This window comes from Odontomachus brunneus, unplaced genomic scaffold, assembly GCF_010583005.1.
Source record: "Odontomachus brunneus isolate Ranch 3 - 2012 unplaced genomic scaffold, Obru_v1 Obru_scaffold_196, whole genome shotgun sequence".
NCBI lineage: Eukaryota > Metazoa > Arthropoda > Insecta > Hymenoptera > Formicidae > Odontomachus > Odontomachus brunneus.
Genome location: NW_022639646.1, coordinates 191,833 through 213,904, shown reverse-complemented (window position 1 = coordinate 213,904; position 22,072 = coordinate 191,833). Strand labels below are relative to the sequence as shown.

General features: G+C 28.6%; 3 protein-coding genes across 4 annotated transcripts in view; all 3 read right to left on the bottom strand.

Annotated features, from left to right (window-relative positions):
- Nucleotides 1-1,606, bottom strand: part of LOC116851897 (aminopeptidase N-like) — a 9,177-nt gene extending 7,571 nt beyond the window's left edge. Inside the window, exon 1 of one of the 2 annotated variants that reach the window (XM_032831792.1) lies at nucleotides 120-1,606. In XM_032831792.1, the coding sequence (XP_032687683.1) occupies nucleotides 120-637 (518 nt within the window). In that variant the 5' untranslated portion in view covers nucleotides 638-1,606. The remainder of the gene's footprint in view (nucleotides 1-119) is intronic. The other variant, XM_032831791.1, reaches the window with a different exon arrangement.
- Nucleotides 1,607-2,960: 1,354 nt separating this feature from the next.
- LOC116851903 (aminopeptidase N-like) lies at nucleotides 2,961-10,865 on the bottom strand. Its single transcript, XM_032831814.1, has 12 exons — nucleotides 10,744-10,865; nucleotides 9,217-9,736; nucleotides 8,387-8,866; nucleotides 7,014-7,194; nucleotides 6,645-6,795; nucleotides 6,486-6,567; nucleotides 5,666-5,991; nucleotides 4,885-5,162; nucleotides 4,488-4,681; nucleotides 3,937-4,251; nucleotides 3,764-3,836; nucleotides 2,961-3,415 (listed from the first exon to the last, which is right to left on the bottom strand). The coding sequence occupies exons 2-12, from the start codon at nucleotides 9,723-9,725 to the stop codon at nucleotides 3,287-3,289; spliced, it is 2,718 nt and encodes a 905-aa protein (XP_032687705.1). The 5' UTR covers nucleotides 9,726-9,736; nucleotides 10,744-10,865; the 3' UTR covers nucleotides 2,961-3,286.
- Nucleotides 10,866-12,309: 1,444 nt separating this feature from the next.
- The window catches only part of LOC116851917 (glutamyl aminopeptidase-like), an 11,794-nt gene continuing 2,031 nt past the window's right edge, over nucleotides 12,310-22,072 (bottom strand). Inside the window, exons 2-12 of the mRNA XM_032831847.1 lie at nucleotides 21,159-21,654; nucleotides 20,009-20,455; nucleotides 17,887-18,061; nucleotides 17,254-17,413; nucleotides 17,088-17,169; nucleotides 15,957-16,297; nucleotides 15,290-15,567; nucleotides 14,889-15,079; nucleotides 13,830-14,132; nucleotides 13,662-13,734; nucleotides 12,310-12,661 (exon numbers count right to left, since the gene is read on the bottom strand). Of these exons, the coding sequence (XP_032687738.1) occupies nucleotides 12,524-12,661; nucleotides 13,662-13,734; nucleotides 13,830-14,132; nucleotides 14,889-15,079; nucleotides 15,290-15,567; nucleotides 15,957-16,297; nucleotides 17,088-17,169; nucleotides 17,254-17,413; nucleotides 17,887-18,061; nucleotides 20,009-20,455; nucleotides 21,159-21,640 (2,670 nt within the window). The 5' untranslated portion in view covers nucleotides 21,641-21,654 and the 3' untranslated portion in view covers nucleotides 12,310-12,523. The remainder of the gene's footprint in view (nucleotides 12,662-13,661; nucleotides 13,735-13,829; nucleotides 14,133-14,888; nucleotides 15,080-15,289; nucleotides 15,568-15,956; nucleotides 16,298-17,087; nucleotides 17,170-17,253; nucleotides 17,414-17,886; nucleotides 18,062-20,008; nucleotides 20,456-21,158; nucleotides 21,655-22,072) is intronic.

Here is a 22,072-nt window from a genome sequence, read left to right as displayed (position 1 = left end):
TATATATATATATATATATATATATATATATATATATATATATATATATATATAATTATCTGTATATAATTATATTTAATTTTTTTTCAGTTTCATAATATTTTAACATGACTACTTACGTTATTTTGTTAGTTGTAAATGTATAATGAATAATGCCAAATTGTTCTTCCAAAGGATAGTTGAATTTTAAATACAACTTATATTTTGCTGTAGTTAAATTTCCATAAAAAAACAGGGCCAAAATCTGAGCTTCATCACATCTTTTAAGCTCCTTGAAACTATATAAAAAAATCTCCCTGTCATCCTTTTCCCCCATATATCGCATGAGTAACATAATTCTTGTGTGTTGAGAGTTCACATCCAATCCGTGAGAATGTAGATGAATAATGTTCGTTGATTTCCGCACACGAAACGTGATACCTGACATGCCTAATATAATTTTGTCTTGGATCCTTACATCGAGTTCAATATCATATTTTATCGGGGCTACTATACTGAGCGGTAAAAGTCCGGAAATATTTGAACAATATTCTTTATCTTTCACATTGGTAGCATCGATAGTATTGGCAATATCAGCTAATTTAACGGTGAAGATCAGGACGACACGTAAGAGTAGTTTCAAAGATACTACTCGCATTTTTGCAATATCTACACTAAAAATTTAATTAGTATTGGAGAAAATTATTTAATACATATAAAATATAATATACGTGACACATTCTTCTACATAGTTTTAATTTTTGTTATAACAAAAATGTAAAAAAGGAGGTAGGCGAAGTAGTCAGAGCTCTCTTAATCAGAAGATTTGTTATATTATATGAACACTTATTTTTTAAGCGAAATATACGCAAAAAAATCTCGGTGCAACTAAATAGGAACTGAAAATTAGGTAATCAAAAGCGATATATATCTCTGTCATGAAAACTAATATTTCTGTTGTCACAACCGAAAATATTTATCTGAACATTCATTGGGACTCGGTTGAGGCAACTAAGAATGCTTGACTATACGGAAATTTCATAAAAAAATTTTTCTGTTCCTACAGCCCAGTTTTCGCCTGATTCTTGAGCAACCGAAAATTCGATTGAACAAACGGAATTATTTTTCCGTGTACGTAAACATTTTTATATTCTGCTAAGCTCGAAAAGCAAAGGCAGGTTTGAAGGAAAACAAAACGACGGTAACTGTTAAATATCAGAGGCACCTTGAATAATATTTTGGAAAGATTAAACACGCAGAACTGTGTATACAATATGTATATAAACGCGTTATCGTTTACGCACTTTGAAATCTAATAATTAAGAAATCTGTTACTATATGCGGATATGCGATATGAATATGTTTTCGATGAAAAACAGAAAAATTTTCCAGGTTTGTTCAAGAGAAATATATAAAATTTTATTTAGTATTCTTAACCGCTTGTTCGAAAAACGTAATTTTAATCTCCACTGAGCTATATATTATATATATTATATATTATTATATATTATTATATATAATTATATATTATTATAATCAATACACGTCAATTGTTTTAAGTTTCTAAATTCGGGTAATCTGAAGCTCTTGTGTCTTACCTTATCGACAATTCATTGCAAACTAGCTAGAATACCAATACTTACGTTTTTATAAGAGAGACCGGGTCTAGAATGTCCTAGGGTTGTATTGTTTATATGCTTTCTTTAATAAAAAATCGCGAGATGGTGATAAGATCTTTATTATCTTTAGGATAAAATCTTTTAGAATATTTTCCCTGAGTTTTATTAAAATCGGAATAAAATTATAATATATAATATTCTTAACTATAAGAGATAAGAAAGAACTGAGCTGGCTAAGTATAAATTTTTTAACTTTTCGAAATTTTGTATTAATGTTCTCCATTGTAAGTGAATAAAGTTAAACGACGTGTTACAAGCTAGAATGAAGTTTCTCACATATACTGTATGATATACTGTTTTAGATAAATGCTATTTCGGTACTGCTCTCCGATAGAGAAAATTACTATAACAATGTATTCTTCTAAGAAAATTTAATTTACTAAGATATTATGACAATATTTTATTAATAATAACAATTTTGATTATATATCGGCTACTTTTGTTTTCTTGCTTCGAAAATACTTAAAATAACAATAGTTACTGGCTTACTCTCTACATATATGCAAACAAAATCTATTTTATATAATTACATAAAAGAAGGTAAATTACATACAGGATGCCAAAAAAACAAAGAGTATTAGATCAACATTTCGAAATATTGCTTTCATGTGTATCTATTAAACGTTCTTTTACTTAATATTTTACAAATATTTCAAAAATATTACCGGATAATATGATCTCTCTTTGAATATTACAACAAAGTTTTAGAAATATTGAGTTACGGAAGCCTCTCCTAACAATATTGTAATGTTATTTGTAGTGACATGAAAAATTAAAAAGTAAGAAATTATACGTTATTGAATATTGTTGCAATAACTAAATTCTATCGATATTTTTGTTGAATAACTAACGAAGAGATCTTTCAAACAAGCCATAGTAGCAAATTTCCCGCACAAAAAATACACATTTACTTCAATCCGCCTATAACCATTATTTTATGGCCATTATCGTTTGTTAAAACGCAGGTTACACATAGAAAATATAAATAATTACAAAGTATAAGATAAAAGGCTCTCCGACAAATAAATATATTTTGAAATGTAGAAGATTCATAGCATTAAATGCTGGTAACCGATATTGATGCAGTTTTTCTCATAAATAACTCTAAAATAAATTTAACGTAACACACCGTAAAATTGTACAATTAAAATTAAACTGATATCAATTACAATTAAACTGTTACTAATTAAAATTTTTTAAAGCAATACACAAAGCAATACATTTTTTTACATTTTTATTAAAACAAGATCGCACAAGAGAAAAAATATTAATAAAAATACAATATTAATAATAATACAAAGTAAATATAATAACAATACAAACTCGAAAACCTCGTTAATTTATAGTTTTTTATATCAGGAATTTCTCTGAAAAATACACACAATTTATATATTGTAATTATGATTAGTGAATATAAATTACATTATGTAAAACATGTGTTTGACATCAATATGTGTAACTCTCTACGAAAGAGCACATGATATAGTTTCCGAATTAACATTCCGAATTAACATCATTTATAGTTTAGAATTCCTTCACTTATATCACTGGAATCAGACAGTTTTAATTTCTCTATCGATATTGATTTCTGTGTCGAATTGTAATAAAATCGATTTATTCTTGTAGCCTTAAAAGAAGCTGAACTTGCTGATTACTTTCGCCATTTGTTTCTTTTGCCACAATATCAAGCGGTTAACAGTACATTTCAAACAGTGATCTGTCCACAGGCTGAGATCCTTTGCAATATATTTTTCTATCTAAAACGGATGATTTTGATATTAATAAACAATGAATGCACACATCTATATTTCTCATGCAAATTTGCTCTTAAATTCCTATGTTCTGTGTACACGTGTGTAATCTCTCCTGTTCTATATTATTAATAAAAAATTTAAAATGATTATTTTAATTAACGAAACATTAAAAAGTTAACATATTATTATCGATTCATTATTTGTATATTATTATGTTGAGATGTATCAAAATTATTATAATGAAAGCAATTTAACACATACAATGCATACAAAGATAAATAAAATTATTTAAGAAATAAAAGTAAATAATTTAGACGGAGAGAGAAATATTTAACAACGTATAAAATTTACCTTGTCCAGATCTTCAGTAGAGTACATATTCAGAATTATGTGAGCAAGTGTTATGGTGTCATTTATAGCACGTCTATAAAAAATTATAAAAGGGAACATTCGATTGATTATTATATGGTGCAAATAAACCTACGATGATTAGTAGCGTACATGTATTAATAAATAAGAATTACTTAGATTTTATTATGATAAAATTGTCCAAGATATGTTTAAGTACGGCGGGCTTGTTTGCATTCCTCTTCACAATATCATAATATATATCTTTCCAGGATATTTTTTTGTTTTGATAAAGTAATAAATCCAGTAATAAATCCAAATAATATATAATGATATCTTTATTTTCAGAACAAGCCAAAAGTCGTAATATATTATTATCATATTCGATCATGGCCTTATCCAGAATCATCCTCCACTGTGTCATGTTTAGCGTCTTTATCCCAACACAAAGTACCATGTTCTTCCATAGAGACTCTATTTCATGCTCGTCACTGTGAGAAAAATTTGATTAATTTGAATTAAATTATTTTCAGTTCCGCATATTATTTGTGCATATTATTTTACTATCATAAGAATTAAATTAAATCTCTTAACAAAAATTAATTTTCTCGTTTCTCGACATTCAGATTCATGACTCATGACAATATTCATAAATCATGAATAATAAGATCAACAGTAATACGTAAATATATTAACAAAAAAACGAAATTATAATTATGGTTATTACGTTTTCATGTGTGAGTTAGATATACGTGTCATTAATTTAATGCTGGCATCTTCTATGCACTCCTTATGGCCGAAGGTACAGGCCCAACCTTTTGCTATTAGTCTCAATGATGTAACGGCGCCTTCTTCATCTGTTGGAAAATCTTTCAAACCTATATTCTTAAGGAGTCCGTCTAGGATTTCTATAATGTGGTCCTACAAGAGATGTTTCTTAGTTTCTCGCTAGCCTCATCACACATACCAAGGCATTATCTACGTGCAAATATATACCTAATTCCAAAATCTTTTCTTTCCACTTTACATATTCCTATAACTTGCAAAATATCGATCTTTTTCGATAACCGAGTCTGTTAACTAATAGCTGATTGGATTTGTTAACGAAACTTGCTACTACTTACTTTCACAAATGCGCTCTCCGGATATTTAAGAAGATAAGTCGACATTGACAAAATAATGTTGAACATTGGATACCACGCTATATAATCAGTTTCCCGTTTTAAATATCTAATAATATCTAAGAAGATAGTAGACTCGAGTTCGCCCTTACTCGCGAAATAATACGAATCACTGATCAGTTGAGCTCGATTAAGAACTGGTATAAGTTCATAACTGTCAAATTTTAAGTACAAAGCAATCTTTTCCCAATTTCTGCTGTTGTAATTCACACGATAGTAACCTGTCATGCAAAAAGTTAAGAATATTATGATGCAAACTTTTTTTCATTGCGTTTATCGATTAACATTTTTTAAAGATCATGTCTCTTCTTTCTCTTTGCATGTTTAGTTGAAATATACAATACAAAATTCAAATCACGCATATCTTTCAACGTACCGCGAATTACACAGTGTCATTATAGAGAGATTTTTTAAATAAATTAATTGTTTTATGAAATTTATATATTATAATCGAAAATTTTATTCACATATATAATTTAAGTAATTAGTTAAATTAATTATTTCAAGCGATGATACATATCGCGGACTTGTAATAAACTTCACAACTATAACAGTAGTACCAAATACTTCACATAATATTTTGCAAATGCCGCTATGTGTCTAACTATATACCGTATTATGTTTTTTGATAAAAGTTGTAAACATATGTATATGTTTATATGAAACTTAAAACTTATTATGAAATAATTAAAGAAACGTGGTAAGTTTATCAAGCTCTACTCACCAATTTGTTGTAAGTTGACTAAGATGAAATCATTTGGTTCAATGTCAGAAATAGTTACTTCCTGATAATAATTTAACCATTCAACATTACCTAAAGTAAAAATTATAAGATCTGACTGTGTAATATACGTTATAGGTATCTGCCATGTGACATCAAGGTTAAATGCTGATAAAGAACATACTACAGTGCCATTAAAATTACGTTGAACGTACACCTCAGGATAATGTTCTTGCCTTAGCCATGTATCCATTATTTTACTTATTGTATAGTTCTCTTTGTTTATCGAATGGTAAGCATTTTGCATAGCTTCCCATAAGTCATGAGTTCTGTCGAAATATCATTAATAGCTGAAGACTTAAACTTTTACGTTAAGAATAATTTGTGATTTTCGCAATTAGTTAAATCGGAGAATACACAGTGAAACGTCTGTCTAAACAAGATGGCTATCTTCTATAGAAAATCTTTTAAAACCAGATTTCTGAACTATGAGATAATCTCTGCTGAGAAAATATAGAGATTTAGAAGATAATTTTGTAACAAAGAATGGTTTGTATCACAGAACTGGATTTACCCAAATAGCACAAAATATTCTATAAATTTTCTTATGAAATAATGTTCTTAATTCCACAATATTAAAGTTGAATTTTCCATGAATATATACGTATAATATTGTACATATAATAATACAGATGAATTATCATCATTGTGAACGTAAAATTCTTGTGAAATAACATAAAAAACGAGCACATAAGAAATTCTCATGAATGAATACAATACAAGACAAAGTAATTATAATGTCATTGTACCATGAATTACTCACTTATTCTTTACATATTCACTCATGCCCTCCCGAAAAGTTTTTGGAGTAACAATATAAAATAGCATGCGTATTAGAGCAACACCTAAAAAAATGCACATAATGTAGCATGAGAAATTAAGTCATTTTAGAACAATCAGTTAACTATTTATTGAATTTTACCTTTATAGACATACAGAGGGTAAGTAACTGAGTCAATTTTTTCAGCGTCCTTACTATTACGAAAATTCCTGACAAAATCGTAGTCAAAATCCATAATAGGCTGTACATGTTGCACAACGAAAAGCTCCATTACCGGAAATTTTATCGACATCTACAAAAACCGCCGTTGCAATTAAATTAAATGTGACATCGATGAAGATATTCACGAAATAAATAAATATTTTTTAAAGATTAATGAGAAGTATTTACAAGCGCTTAACTGTGTTATTACGAGATCAACAATGTACTTTAACTGTAAAACCATAAAATGTGCGTTCTATTAATGTCAGTGACATTAATCAATGACATACAATAATCAGGAGTGCTGACCTGGGACACAGCATAATAACTGTAGAACAAGACGAGCATTTCGTTTAACGATGTGTCACTGTAGCTATTGTTACTGACTGAATAAAAAACTTGATATACCAATTCACGTGCTATTAGCAACATAATCTGCAATCGTCGACCAGAAAAATCCAATGTCTCGTTGAATAGTATATCTCGTTCTCTGTAAATTGCAAGGAACATATTTATATCAGAACTGTTTTGTCATGAGAATATGCACAATTTAATTCTCAGTTTTTTTCAAATTTCCCTAATATAGCATAAGGAATAGTCATAAGGAATATTTGCTGTTTAGATACATTATTAGTTATGAAGAGATGAAAAATACGATATTCTAATCTTTTCTTCGTTTTTTATAATATATTATAAAATTTCAAATAAACCATGTGTGAGTACTTGAAATTCTACTCGTGAACATGTTCTCTGAGCGTTACAGTTATACAGTGTGTCCTGCTTAAAATATGTTGAATATGAAAAGGATCAGATTATATTACATTCACAGAGAAAGAGAGAGAGAGAGAAAGAGAGAGAGAGAGTGAGAGAGAGAGAGAGAGAGAGGAAGTCTGAATTTCACTGTAAATCGATCATTATTTTACAGTTTCACATTAATTTAATCTGAAATTCAGGTTAAACCTTATGCAATATTATCCTTTTTTATCTATCGCTTTAAGAAAGATTGAACTGTGATTGGCGAAAACATATGAATACTTTCGTTTTTTAAGCGAACTTTTATAATAATAACGGAACAAATAAAGAAAAAACATCAGCAGTTTATCAGTCCCTCGAAGAAAAAGTAAAATTTGTACTTAAAGGAATTATATTAACGACAATCCCGACGTATCTGAAATTTCAGAGAAAAATCCTAAAAAGAAGAAAAAATATTGTACGTGGTTCAATCATAAAAAATATATGTGGTTCTATCATAAATATTCTTCACAACTAGTATTTCAAATAATACATATGATGTTAACGCAAAGCTTAATCAACTAATATTTTAGTAAAATTGAGGAAATAGGAAAAGTTTCTCAGACAATATTTGTATGATTTCTAGTAGAACAAAAATGATAATATTTACGTTAATATTTAATATTTAATATTTACGTTAATTTGAAAGAGGACTTTGAAATATCATGTCAAGATCATCTATAATTTCTTTAATGGCATCGTTTACTAAATAAAATTATTTCTAGAAAAAATACAAAATATTAAATTTGATTTTATTTATTAACGGGTGTGCGTACGTTTTTCGATTAAAACTAACTATTGCAATATATACGTATCATCAAATTCTAGGTGTCAAATAACTTTTTTGGTTCTAATAATTTGTGTGTAAGATTTTAATTATTATCGCTTACTTGTACACGATAAGTCCAGGTTTTCCCACAGATTTCATTTTAGTATTCAAAACTACGTGGTCAATTTTCTTAATTACGTTCGTAAAATTCATTTGCATTATGTCAGATAGTATGGACGTTAAATTTGCAATACTGGTCTTTGCCAATTGGAGCTTGGCGGTTTTAATTCGGGATGTGATATCGAATAAATCTTCTTCGTGCCAAAAATAGTTAAAGTTCATTTGTTCAAGTTCACTTATGAGATCAACTATCACAATCCCTATGAGATATGTAGGCATTGAGAGCATTTCATGAAAAATTTCCTTTTGTACACCATATATATCAGTTGTTGTCTTCAATACAGGTTTATTCGAAAAAACTTCTGTGCTATTAGGATGTTTGATTGAAATGTTGAAGGATGCCCTCACTGCTGGATCGTCCCAGCATGGAAACATTGCTCGTATCGCATTGCGTTGATACATGTTTGTAATCAACAACCTACTATATTTTAACAACAAGCCATTAATAATAATAAATTTTTACCTCTTTTTTAACTTATATACAGATTACTTAGTATACTACATTTATAAGGATGCCATAGAATTGACGTTACGTAAAAATGTTTTCAAATATTTTAGAACCTATACATTTTATACAAAAATTCTAGCTCATTATATCATTAAATAAGTAAAAAATATTTCTTAACGGTCTAGAAAGTTTTTAAGAATGTTTCATGTTATAGATCTACAAAATGTTTTAATTATTGAAGAAGATTGATATTGAAGAATTCTCTATATATAATTTTATTTATTTTCTTTTCAATTTCATAATATTTCAACATGAGTACTTACGGAATATTATTGGTTAGAAATGAATATTGAATAACGCCGAGTTGTTCTCTCAAATAGCTGAATTTTAAATGCAAATTATATTTCCCAGGATATAAATTCTCATCAAAAAGCAAAATCAAAATCTGAGCTCCATCACATTTTTTATGCTCTTTTAAAGTATATAACACAATCTCACTTTCATCTTTTTGCCCCGAAAATTGAATGAATAATGTAAGTTTTGTGTAGTGATAGTCTACATTCAGTCCGTGCGAATGCAGATGAATGACTTTTGTTCGTTTCCGCACAAGAAACGTGATCTTTGACATGCCTGATATAAGTCTATAACCGAACCTTATATCGAGTTGAATGTCATATTTTATCGGGGCTACTACACTGATCGGTAAAAGTCCGGAAATATTTGAACAATATTTGTCATCTTCCAGATTAGTATCAGCATTGGTAGTATCAGCTATTTTGATGGTGAATATCAGAATGACACGAAAGAGTAGTTTCAAAGATATTACTCGCATCCTTGCAATATCTACACAAAAAATTTAATTAGTATCAAGGAAAATTATTTAATATATAAAATGTAATATGCACAACACATTCTTTCATAGTTTTAATTTTTGTTATAACAAAAATATAAAAAAGAGAAAGGCGAAATAGAGAGAGTTCCCTTTATCAGAAAATTTTTATATTATATTAACGTGTCACTTATTTTTCAAACAAAGTACACGCAAAAAAAATTTCATTTGGTGCAACCAAATAAGAACCAACTGAAAATTAAATGATCAGAAGCGTTATCTTTGATAACTTGAAAACGTTATCTTGAAAACTAATATTTCTGTTGCCGCAACCAAAAATATTCTTCTGATATTCAGCGATATGCTGAATATTCATTCAGCGATATTAGAACTCTGTTCAAGCAACTGAGAATAATTGAACAAGAATTTCATAAAGAAATTTTTCTATTCCTACAGCCAGGTTTGACTAGCAACCGAAAACTCAGTTGCATCACGGAATTATTTTTTCCGTGTAGGTAAACATTCTTACATTCTGCTAAAAAGACAAAGACAGGTTTTAAGGAAAACAAAGTAACGGTAATTGTTAGGTATCAGAGGCATCTTAAATAATATTTTGGAAAGATTAAACACGCGAAACTGTGTATACGATATGTATATGAACGCGTTATCGTTTACGAACTCTGAAATATTATAATTAAAAAATCTCAGATACTTTGTGCGGGTATGCAATATGAATATGTTGTTTTCGATGAAAAATTGTAAAATTTTCCAGGTTTGTTCAGAAAAAATACACAAAATTATGTTTACTAATCTTAATCGTTCGTTCGAAAATTTTAATCTCCACTGGGCTATCACACATACACAATAACTATATGAAAACTTTTCTGTTTCTGTGCTTAATTTCGTGTTTCAAATTTATACTAATAATGTTTTCTCTTATTAATTATATATTATTATACTCAATACGCGTCAATTGTTTTAAGTTTCTAAGTTCGGGTAATTTGAAACTCTTGTGTCTTACCTTATCGACAATTCGCTGCAAAGTAACCGGGATATCAATATTTTCCAAAGTTAAATAATCGAATTAGGTTACTGCTATTGTATCCAAAAAGCGTCCTTCGTCAGTATACACTATACTGTTACGAGTAATCTATCAATAGAACGAAATTATATCTTAAAATCGGCTCAAATCAATTTCTTGCAAAAGAATTACTCTACCGCTATTAAACTTTATTTTAAATAATATAAAATATATAGATAAAATAGGAGGAGGAAAGAGAGTAAATTAAACCGGGTGTGACTGATTTGACCGGGTGTGAATGCAATTGCCAATATTAACTGAAACGATTGAGACAATTTTAAAAAATATCGTCAATATTAACACGCAGTTCTATATTGTTTAAAAAAAGTGATATACTTTAGTTAATTAAGTGATTAATATATTTGGTTAATTAAGTGATTAATATACTTTGGTTTATGAAACCAAATTAAGAAATTAACTGATTAATATCGACTTATTATTTGCATATTAGCAAATTGAGATATCTTAATTTCTCATTTTCGCTATATATATACAGAGTATTAGTTAAGTATGTTGCTATACTCAACAGAGCGATTCTTTGGTTTATTTCAAGTTCAAAAGTTTCAAAAAGTTTATATAAACATGTGTCCTAAACGTCTTAGTTTCCGAAATACAGGTCAATGTTCGTAAATGTTTGACGAAACGGTAAATTGCGTTGGAGATATCTTCCTGCATAAATATGTCTTACTTTACGTGAGTTACCATTCGCACTACCGTAAACAAAGTGACAAAGTCAAAGTTAAAGTCATAAAATCAAAAATAAACTTCAGTTCTGATGTTGCTGCGAGTCGGTTAGCTTGTGCATACGTCTTCTAAATTGTTTCAGTCTATCAAAATCAGTTTTATCATGCCTAAGTTTACAAATTTTGAAATGGCAGATATGCACTTTGCCTACGGTCTTGCAAATGGTAACTCTCGTGAGGCAAGGCGTATTTATGCAGAAAGATATCCCTAACGCAATTTACCATGTCGTAAGACATTTGCGAATATTCACCGCTATCTTCGAGAAAAGGGTTCTAAGGGTTGTAAGGAACACTATTGATCTTAGAAAGTCTATGACAGTTAAAACACCAGTACTAGAGGAAGCTGTTCTAAACGAAACAGATTATTACTACACGTTTAAATTTTTTTATTTCGGAAACTAAGCCGTTTAGGACATATGTTTATATAAACTTTTTTACTTGAAATAAACCAAAGAATCGCTCTGTTAAGTATGGCAACATACTTAACTAACACCCTGTATATATATTTGCATAAAAAATTTTATTGGTAACTGACAAATATGTTGAATATACGTGATATGACAAGATTTAGTTTGACAGCATTGACTGTATTGATTGTGATTAATAACTTTTAATCTACTGTCTTTTATCACTATTATAGGTTCCTAGCATAATATTTCTTCTTCTTTACTTCTTCTTCTTCTTCTTAAGTAAAATTATTTTTCATAGTATGCCAAAGAAATATTGTATATACAATGGATTGGTAATAAAAGAATGCACAACATATAACATCATACATGTATTTCATATATATAGTTTGGACAAAAATAAATATATAATAATTATATAGTTTGAACAAAACTGATATATCACGACCCATCGAATTAGAGTTACAAATTATTCGCGTTTTAAGATTTCTTTATTTGCATCTAGTTTTGAAAGTTGCTTGTGTCATTTTGATACTTCCACTGAATCGGACTACAATAAAACTAATTTATTTATTTATCTTTAAAATATTTAAACTTGTCCAAGATTTTTTTCAATTGTTTTTTACGTGCCGAAATTAAGACTTCAATGCTATGCGCTATAAAGCCTCTCGAGAAGCGACGTGAGAGGTTTTCTATACGTTTTTCTATCTGAAACGGATAATATTTATATTAATAAACAATAAATATAGCATTTGAATCCATTTATGTAACAGTCATGTTTTAACCTGTGTTTTCTCTTTTAAAAAATAATTTACTAACTATTACTACCATCTCGACACAAAAGAGAACTAAATGCTAAGATTTAAAATTTAGCCACGTATAAGATTTTACAACTATATGTAAATATTTGAAATTTCTATAGTATAATCGTACAAATTCTAATATTTGTAAAAATTAAAATTATAATTAATTATAAACTAAAGAAATCATATAAGTACAGAAGAAATTAATATTATGACAAAGTCAGGTTTAAATAATATAATTCAATTTTATGAGTGTATTTTTGTATTTTATGAATGTATTTTTGTATTTTAATAATGTGATAGTATATTTTTAGTGATTTAATATATGTCTAAAATGCCGTTATATCAGCAGTACACAAAATGTCTGAAATTCCCTAATGTATGATTATTTACTTGAATCTACTGGAAAGAAAGCAATTGATTTTCACAGACGTGATTTAAATTTAAATTGCAGCGTTTATATTATTCCGAGCAATGCATAAAAAATTGAGTCAATGTAGAATCTATAACGGCCAATATAGAATCTTTCTGTCTATAGGTCTGTTCTTTATAGCTGCACTACTGAACCAGTGCAATATATTGAAGTGAGACAAATATAAGTTTTCTCACTCTAACTTATCGCACTAGTTCAGCAGTGCAGGTACAAAGAACAGGCCTTATAACACTCAACCGTTGGTCAACTAATATGTGTTGCTAGGTACATGATACCTTCATAAATAACAATAAAAGAATGTCCGATTAATTATTATTTATGAATAAAAATTATCATTTATATAACTGCCTTTGTCGAGATATATTATTTTTTATTTAAACATCTAATCTAAATTTATGTATCCGACATACATATGAATAAATAAAAATAAAGAAGTAATTTAATCATGTCAATAAATCAATGTAAAACTTACTACGTCGAGATTTTTGTAATAATACGAATTCATGATAAGTTCACCAAGTAGTTCGTTGTCACTTAGATTAAACCTATGTAATTAAAAGAGAAATTCAATTCATTATTACCAGATTCAATTAAATTTCACAATGGTAAAAAGTTTACAGTATGTGTATTGAAGAAGTACCTTGTTTTTATGTCTACATAATTATTTAAGATATGGACAACTACGTTATATCTCTTTCCATGCTGCTTTACAATAGAACGATAAACATCTTTCTTATTTAAGCGCGGATTCTTTCGAAAATCTGTAGTCAAGAGAGATGAGATAGCGAGATCGTCTTCAGTACAATGCAAGTAGTGTAAAAGTTCCGAATCAGTATTGGCAATGCTTTCATTCTTAATTTTATTCCAAAAGCTCATGTTTACTTTCATCATACCCGTACAAAATACCCAGTCTTTCAACCATAAGAGCATTTCATGATCTTGTCTAAAAGAAAAAGTGGTTAAATTGGACTAAACTTGTAGTTATTTTCAAGCAATCACATTTTTTATTGTTCTAATAAAAACCTAATAATTTCAATAATATTACATTAAATTATTTTCCCAAACTGCTATAGTGGCACTTGTCATGAAAATAATTTTCCTATAATTACTTAATTATGTAATCATACTGCTTAATATAAGAGGATTGGTAGAAATATATACAAATTTTATTGAAATATTATAATTTTATCTGAATTTATCATTTCTATCCAGAGAGAGAAATTTGCAATTAAAAACATAATTGGAAATTTATTTCAAATTACATTAAAAATTTATCAATTCCTCTCCCTCTGTTTTACTTTTTATATTGTTTTATATTCTTTTTACTTCATAACATGTTTTGAATGATTAAATATATTATATTAAAAGATTAAATATTTATCTAAGTACACATGCTTTTTTCCATGTACTTTAATTAAATTTTTTAAGCAAGAATAGTCATAAATAAGAAATTCTCGCTGCTACAGTTCATTTGAAGAACCTTCCATACAGCCTAATAAAATATGTATTTATTTATATAATTATGTAAAACAGACTTAGTTTATTTATTACGTAAAAAAAAGAATTATCTTTTTATCGCACATTTATAACGATAACTTCTAATAAAAAAATAGCGCATCATACATTTGAAACACTGGTTGCGAATGTGCTAAGAATGTGCTAAGAGAAAACAAAAATAGGTGACAATTGTAAAGATTACCTATACTTCTCACGACTCTGGACATAATCAATTAAATTTTTGGTAGCTTTATCTCTACAGCCGTTGTGACCAATCTTGCAGGCCCATTTCATACCTAACCATCTTAACGCTGTTTTCGTAGGATCTTCATAGGATTTTTCCTCGTATCCTAAATTACTAAGAAGTCCATCTAGGATATTCATAAATTTCATCTAAAAGCACAAATAACATTAATTCGTCAGTAATGCATTACTGCGAAGAGTACTTATTTCTGTACTTAGGTATATATGTGACTACAAAATTTCTTTTCAAATTTCTAAATGAGGTACTATAACTTTCCAAAACTTTTCCATACTTTTGGACAACCTCGTGTATTATATAAAAGCTAGATCAATTAGTTAGCAGAATTAGTAGTTACTCACTTTCACAAATTCCCCTTCTAAACATTCCATGTAAGCCGACATATCTAGAAAAATATTTAACATGGGATACCACGCTAAATAATCAGTTTCCCGCCTTAAATATTTGATAAGATGAAAAAATACATCAGACTCAGAATTATTACTATTAATTTTAAAGTAATACGCATCATTTATCAATTGAGCACGGTTGAGGACAGGTACCAGTGTAAAACTGTTATTGTTTAAAAACGTATAAATTCTTCTCCAATTTTCATGGTTGTAATTAACACGATAGTAACCTGCCGCAAAAGATATCAAATATTTTATTCATAATAATATGCAAATCGTGTTTACTTGAAAAAGAAAAATTTTTATATGATAAATTTAACACTATCTTTTCTTTCATTTATATATTAACATACAATATTTATGTATTATATTAATATGTTATATTTAATATTTATGTTCTATTATTAAATATTTTAAACGTAAATCAAATATTCCAACTGCGATAATAGTATTATAAAATATTTCGAACTGTATTTTACGAATATTGCAAATATTGTTAAACCTAGACATTGCTTCGATTTATTTTAATATAAATTAGAAATATGTAATATTCTATAAATCTTTGAAACTGTTATAGAATAGATAATTAAGCGATAAAAATTAATAGAGTCATACTTACCTAACTGCTCTACATTGAATATGATGAAATCTGATCTAGGAATGTCATAAATGATTAATGTATCATCCTCAAGCCAATTAACAGTCAAATTACGAATCGAAACATTGTAGTAAATAAGGTTTGACTGTATAATACTAGTTACAGGTATCTTCCATGTGTAGTTTCCATGATAATGGTATGAATAATAACACGTCGCTATATTATTGTAATAATTACGAAAAACGTACAATTCAGGATAATATTTTTCCTTTAGCCATGTATCCATCGTTGTTTTCAATGAATTATTTTTTTTTAAATGTATCGAATTGAACGATTGCATGACGGTCCAGAAGTTATTGGTTCTGCCAAAGTAAAATTAACCGCAGATTGAAACTTGTATGTAGAGTATGATCTGAAGCTTAATAATAGACTAGATTAAAACACATATTAAGATTACCGTCCCACCTCGTGGCTATATAGGTTATCCCACCTCTGGTGTAAAATCTATTAAGATCAAATTTTTAAGGAAATCTTAAGGTGAAAATTCTACTGTGAAAATGTCGAGACCTAAATAATTTTGAGACAAGAGAGAACTTAAGATAAATTATATATGTTAAATTATATTAATTGTTTAATTGTATTATATTGCAAATTATTCCAATAGTTTAAGCTCGCACACTTAAGAGTGATGCAATGCGCCATAGTAAGGCGACACATGTATCACTCCATTTTTATATTAGAATGTAAATTATGTAAATACGTCACAGTAATAAATTTATCTTTATATTCTTATCAAAATATAGAAAATATTTAAGAAGTAAATAATTTCATTCTTGTCAAAATTATTGCGAGCACAATGCGGCAGATAAAAACATGAAGTTTTTATCAAATTTTAGATCTGACCTTTAAAGATTCCCTGCGACAGTTAAAACATGTATAATTAAACACACACACACACACACACATATATATATATATATATATATATATATATATAAATTTGTTACAAACGATAATTGGACTGAATCATTTTACAATTTAACAAACAGTCAGTCATTTGTTGAACATGCTAAAACCGAATATATATAAACGCATTTCAATGTAGTTGCGGCATGACACTATGTGTTTATAATATTACAATAAATTACTCACCCTCCTTTTAGATATTCCACAATGCCTTTATTAAAATCTTCTTCAGGTAAAATATAATGCAACAACCGAATTAGAGAGGCCACTACGACACAATAAAAAAAGTGAAGCTTATGATATAAAACCAGACCGACCGGATCGATCAATTAGCTATATTTACTAGTCTCACCTTTATTGTAATATAGACGACTGTGAAAAAGACCATCGATTTCGTCGAGGATGTCGAATTTATCAATAACCTGTATCATTCCTAAATGTTCTTCATTATTGAGCGCAGGCTGTAGATGTTTAACTACGAAGAGATCCATAAGTAGCTGATCTCTCTTAACCTAAAATAATTGGTAAGATTAAATCAATGCAATATTAAAAAAGATACTTGAATATATAAATGAGAGAGTAAATAATATTTAATTAATATGTCATTAACATGTCATTAACTGAAAAAAGTATTAACAAAGTATTTACGAAAGTATTTACGAAGGTATTTACAAAAATTGTATTTAGGAATTCGCACGATATCAATAATGTTAACTCCCAAAATTCGTGATCGTGATCGTGATTCGTCTTTTCTCAGTTAAATCAAAAAGCTTGATTCGATTTGTTGCAGTTAAATATAAAATCAAATTATTTTCAAGAAAAGACATAATTATTAATATTATCAACGAATCAGTCACCGCCTGTATTGCTTCACCAATGTTCTGCGCGTAAAATATTATTAGTATTGTTGCTTGTATTACATGTATGTGATATCACTACATCAATCTTTTTAATTGAAGTAATATTAATGTTAATATGAAATAACCTGTGATGAAATTAAATAACCGTAGAACAGCGAGATTGCCTCCCTTAATAACCAATCATCATGCACTTCGGCACCAAGAAACCATTGACGCCCTACTTGGTGTGATAATAAAGTCAACATATAAGTTTCTCGACCAGCGTAATGATAAGTTTCATTGTAGAAAAGATCTTCCTCCCTAAAAGTTATTATTACCATTTAGTTTTGTTGTTATGATCATTTAGAAATAATCATGTATATATGCATCATCCATTGTTCCTCTGTGCATTTTAAATATATTTATATATGTTTAGAATATACTACTGCTAACAAATTGAAACAACATGCATTGTTTTAAACCGTGACGTACCCCAAACTACTGCTAAAATAAATTCTTTCTATTGAGGACTAGCGCAATGGTATATGAAAACCTAAAAACCTTTCGCGGTAACTTTGTGCAACTTGTGAACAAGGAATTAATATACCATTTTGTTTATTTCGGAGTGAAAATACAGAAATTAATTAAATTATATAAGAGAATGGAGATGCACGGGAAATAATATAATGGACTCTGCAGAAATACTTAAAGAAAGATTACTTTTCTACAACTGGTAAAAAAGATATCTTACTACTTAGGATCTTGTAGTACGACGAATATCAGTTGAAGGCAACAGGTGCACTTCTTTTTTTCTCACCACTCATTCCTTACTATATTAATCTATATTTCAGCTAATTCCCTCCATTTTTAGAAGATTCTTATAAGATACCTTGTAAGATTTCCTATAAGATAACTTTCTTTTAAACATTCTTTCTTTAAACGTATTGCAGATTCCATTCTACCACCCTTATAGAAATATCATACTAAGAATCATTGATAATTACTTGTTATCCAGTATTTTTAATACTGAAAATAAGTAATTATCAATGATTCTTAGTATGATATTTCTATAAGGACATTTCCCGTGCGCTCATGCTTTCCTTATTGTTTAATTAATTTCTTGATAGCGAAATTTGCAAAATAGAATATATAGTTTTCCTATTCAGTTAAATGTCTTTTACCAGCACATGTCAAGCAGTGGTTGTCTCTCTTCTGAAGAGAGACGCGTTCCGAAATCTACAAAAAATCGGTGCACAAACCTTTTTTAGACCACGAGTGTACATCCTAAATATATGTTTATATATATTTAGAATATACTACTGCTAACAATTTAAAACAACATGCATTCTTTTAAGTTGTAACGTAGTCCAAATTACTGCTAAAATAAATTTTTTCTATTAAAGACTAGCACGAGGGTCTATAAAAATCTAAGGACCTCGCGCAGTAATTTTGTGCGTAATTTTCTGTTCAACTTGTAAACAACGAATTAATGTACCATTTTGTTGATTTCACAATAAAAATACAGAAATTAATTAAATTATATAAAAGAATGTATGCACGGGAAATAATACATTAGATTCTGGACTATTTAATGAAAAATTACTTTTCTTACAACTTGTAAAAAAGATATCTTACTATTTAGGATCTCGCAGTACGGCGAATATTAGTTGAAAGCAAGAAGCATACTTCTTTCTTTCTCGCCATTCATTCCTTACTACGTTAATCTACATTTCTCCATCAGCTAATTCCCACAATTTCTAGAAGATTCTTATAAGATATCTTTCTTGCAAGCATTCTTTCTTTAAATATACTGCAGAGTCCGTTCTACCACTTCCCGTGTCCTCACGCTTTTCTATTGTTTAATTAATTTCTTGATAGCGAACTTTGCAAAATATAATATATTGTTTTCCTATTCAGTTTGATCTCTTTTACCACCACATGAGCATTATGCCTTGAATTGTGAGACAATAATTGTGTATGTACTTATACGGAAAAAATACTGTTGCAAAAATTTTATTAAAGCAATTGCTCACGTTTACAGCAGTTATGATGTTAAATATCTAATTGAATTAAAGTTTATTTCTTTTTGTTATTCAACAGTTTTTTTCTCAATGACATGCTTATGTATTATTGCATACATAGCCATAGAGAAAAAATTTATATATAAGTTACATATAATTATTTTTCATCAAAAACATTGGTGTTAAGTATTACTTCGCATATGACCAATTTATGTGATAATATTTTAATTATGTGTGTTGTATATACCTATAAATAATAACTCCAGGACGTGCCATGACCTCCATTACAGCATTTGAAAGCAAGACGTGATCGACTTTTATTTCCTCCTTAAATGAATGCATGAGTATATTGTACTCACGTGCTGCCGCTCCTAACATTTCCCACATCTTCTTTAACAGAATTTGATGAATATGATCATATCTGTGATATACAGTGTGCAGTCTTGTTGTCATATCACAGTATACCATTCTATCAATTACTGTAATCGACAAGAGATGAGTTGGTATTCTATTAATTTCTTTGAATCGCGACGTTTGCATGTTGCTTCCAGTGTTTTCCGCTAAAGGCGTAATCAAAAAAGCTTTGTACGTTCGAAAATGTGTGATTGAGATGTTGAATGTCGTTTTAACTGCCGGATCGTCCCAACATGGAAATATTTCTCGTATTGCCTTTGGTGTATAATGATTCGTGAACCTATCGTATTTTAATAATATACCGTTAAAGAAACAAATTTCAGTTGTGTTTTTATCATTCATTTATATGCCTTGATATAAAATGTTCATGACGCTTTATACACGTATGAAACATTCCATATGCATTATCTACGCAAAGACTTTATATAAAGACTTTGAAACATTAAATTTTAAAAACAAAAACACATAATTTGATCAATGTTCCTAAAAGTATTCAAAATATTTTCGTAAAATGTCAAACCGATTATTTATAAGTTCTGAATTAAAGAGCAACACGTGAATCGCACATACAACGATTAATTATCATAGCAAAATCTTCTGCTATTGATAAAGTTTGTATATTTACGTAGAGATAATATCCTTTAACCGAAAACTTCAGTTAACGAATTTGAGATTCTATAGAAATATTGGAGATAGTTGTATGGTATTATAAAATTTCAATGAATACGAGATCACAGCATCGATTTGTAAAAATTTTTGTTGGAGTTTTTTTCATAAAATACATTGTAAAGCGTTCAAGAAGATATCACTAAAAAAGGTCTGTGATTAACTTCGAAATTTAGTAATTCTAAGAAGAGTGTAGGATATCAAAAAATTCCAATAATATTTCTCATTAAGATAAAGAAAAGTTTGTTGAAATGAACAATATTCAATAGCTAAAAGTTACGTTTACCAATTTATGACGTATTTTAACATATACTCACGCTTGATAACTAGGGTCCCACAAATATGATTTAGGTTTGATCCTTTTATTTATATATAAAATAGATTTGTATTCTATATTCAAAATATATTTGCCAGGTTTTATAAAGTCGTCAAAGATCATAACCCAAATCTGAGCTTGAGAACATTCTCCAAACATCCTCAGTTCATAAACCACTTCGCCCGGTTTACCATATGTTTCAGGTATCTTCATAATATTTATGTTGTTAAATTCTATTTCCATTCCATAAGAGTTCAGACTTATATTTTTCGTAGTTTTTTTCACGTCAATAGTGATTTCGGATGTGCCTGATATATAACGGTTAGGCGGCTTTACTACGAGATCAATTTTATAATTTATTGGTTCCACTATATTGATCGGTAAATGATGGGAAATCCTCGAACAATCTCTGGGATCTATATTGTTAGCTACTACGACGATAAATAGCAGAGCTACATTGAGGAGTATTTTCAAAGCTTCCATTTTGCCATAAATACCTGCACAATCAATTTAATCACTAACAAAGCTATTGAATAGACATAAAAAATCCAATATGACGATATTTTTCCCTATTTTTAATTTTTACTGTCATAAAAAAGTTGAAAAGGAAAGAAGAGATGAGCGCAATTCATCTTAATAATGTTTACATATGTATTACATTATTAAGTGTATTATACAGGAACATGTCCCAGCATAAGCAGAACACAATTTGATCGGTTCGGAAATATCATATGTTGAAATGTAGAAAGAAAATTTTTTCCAATCATTTTTTCGAATTTTTTAAAATTAATTAAATATTTTAAGTATTTGTTTTTTAGCAAAGCATGTATTTTTTTCTATTATATCTAGTAGCGGATGTTGAAATGCATTGAAGCAAGTCTAAGTTATGATCTCAATTAAATAATAGGAAAAGGC

Bases quoted from the DNA above. Each gene is read 5' to 3' on its own strand.
- LOC116851903 (XM_032831814.1), bottom strand. From the start codon at position 9,725: ATGCGAGTAATATCTTTGAAACTACTCTTTCGTGTCATTCTGATATTC. The intron at 8,867-9,216 runs GTAAGTACTCAT...GTTAAAATATAG, and splicing joins TTTCTAACCAATAATATTCC to TAGGTTGTTGATTACAAACA. The intron at 4,682-4,884 runs GTAAGTAGTAGC...CATCTCTTGTAG, and splicing joins CGGAGAGCGCATTTGTGAAA to GACCACATTATAGAAATCCT.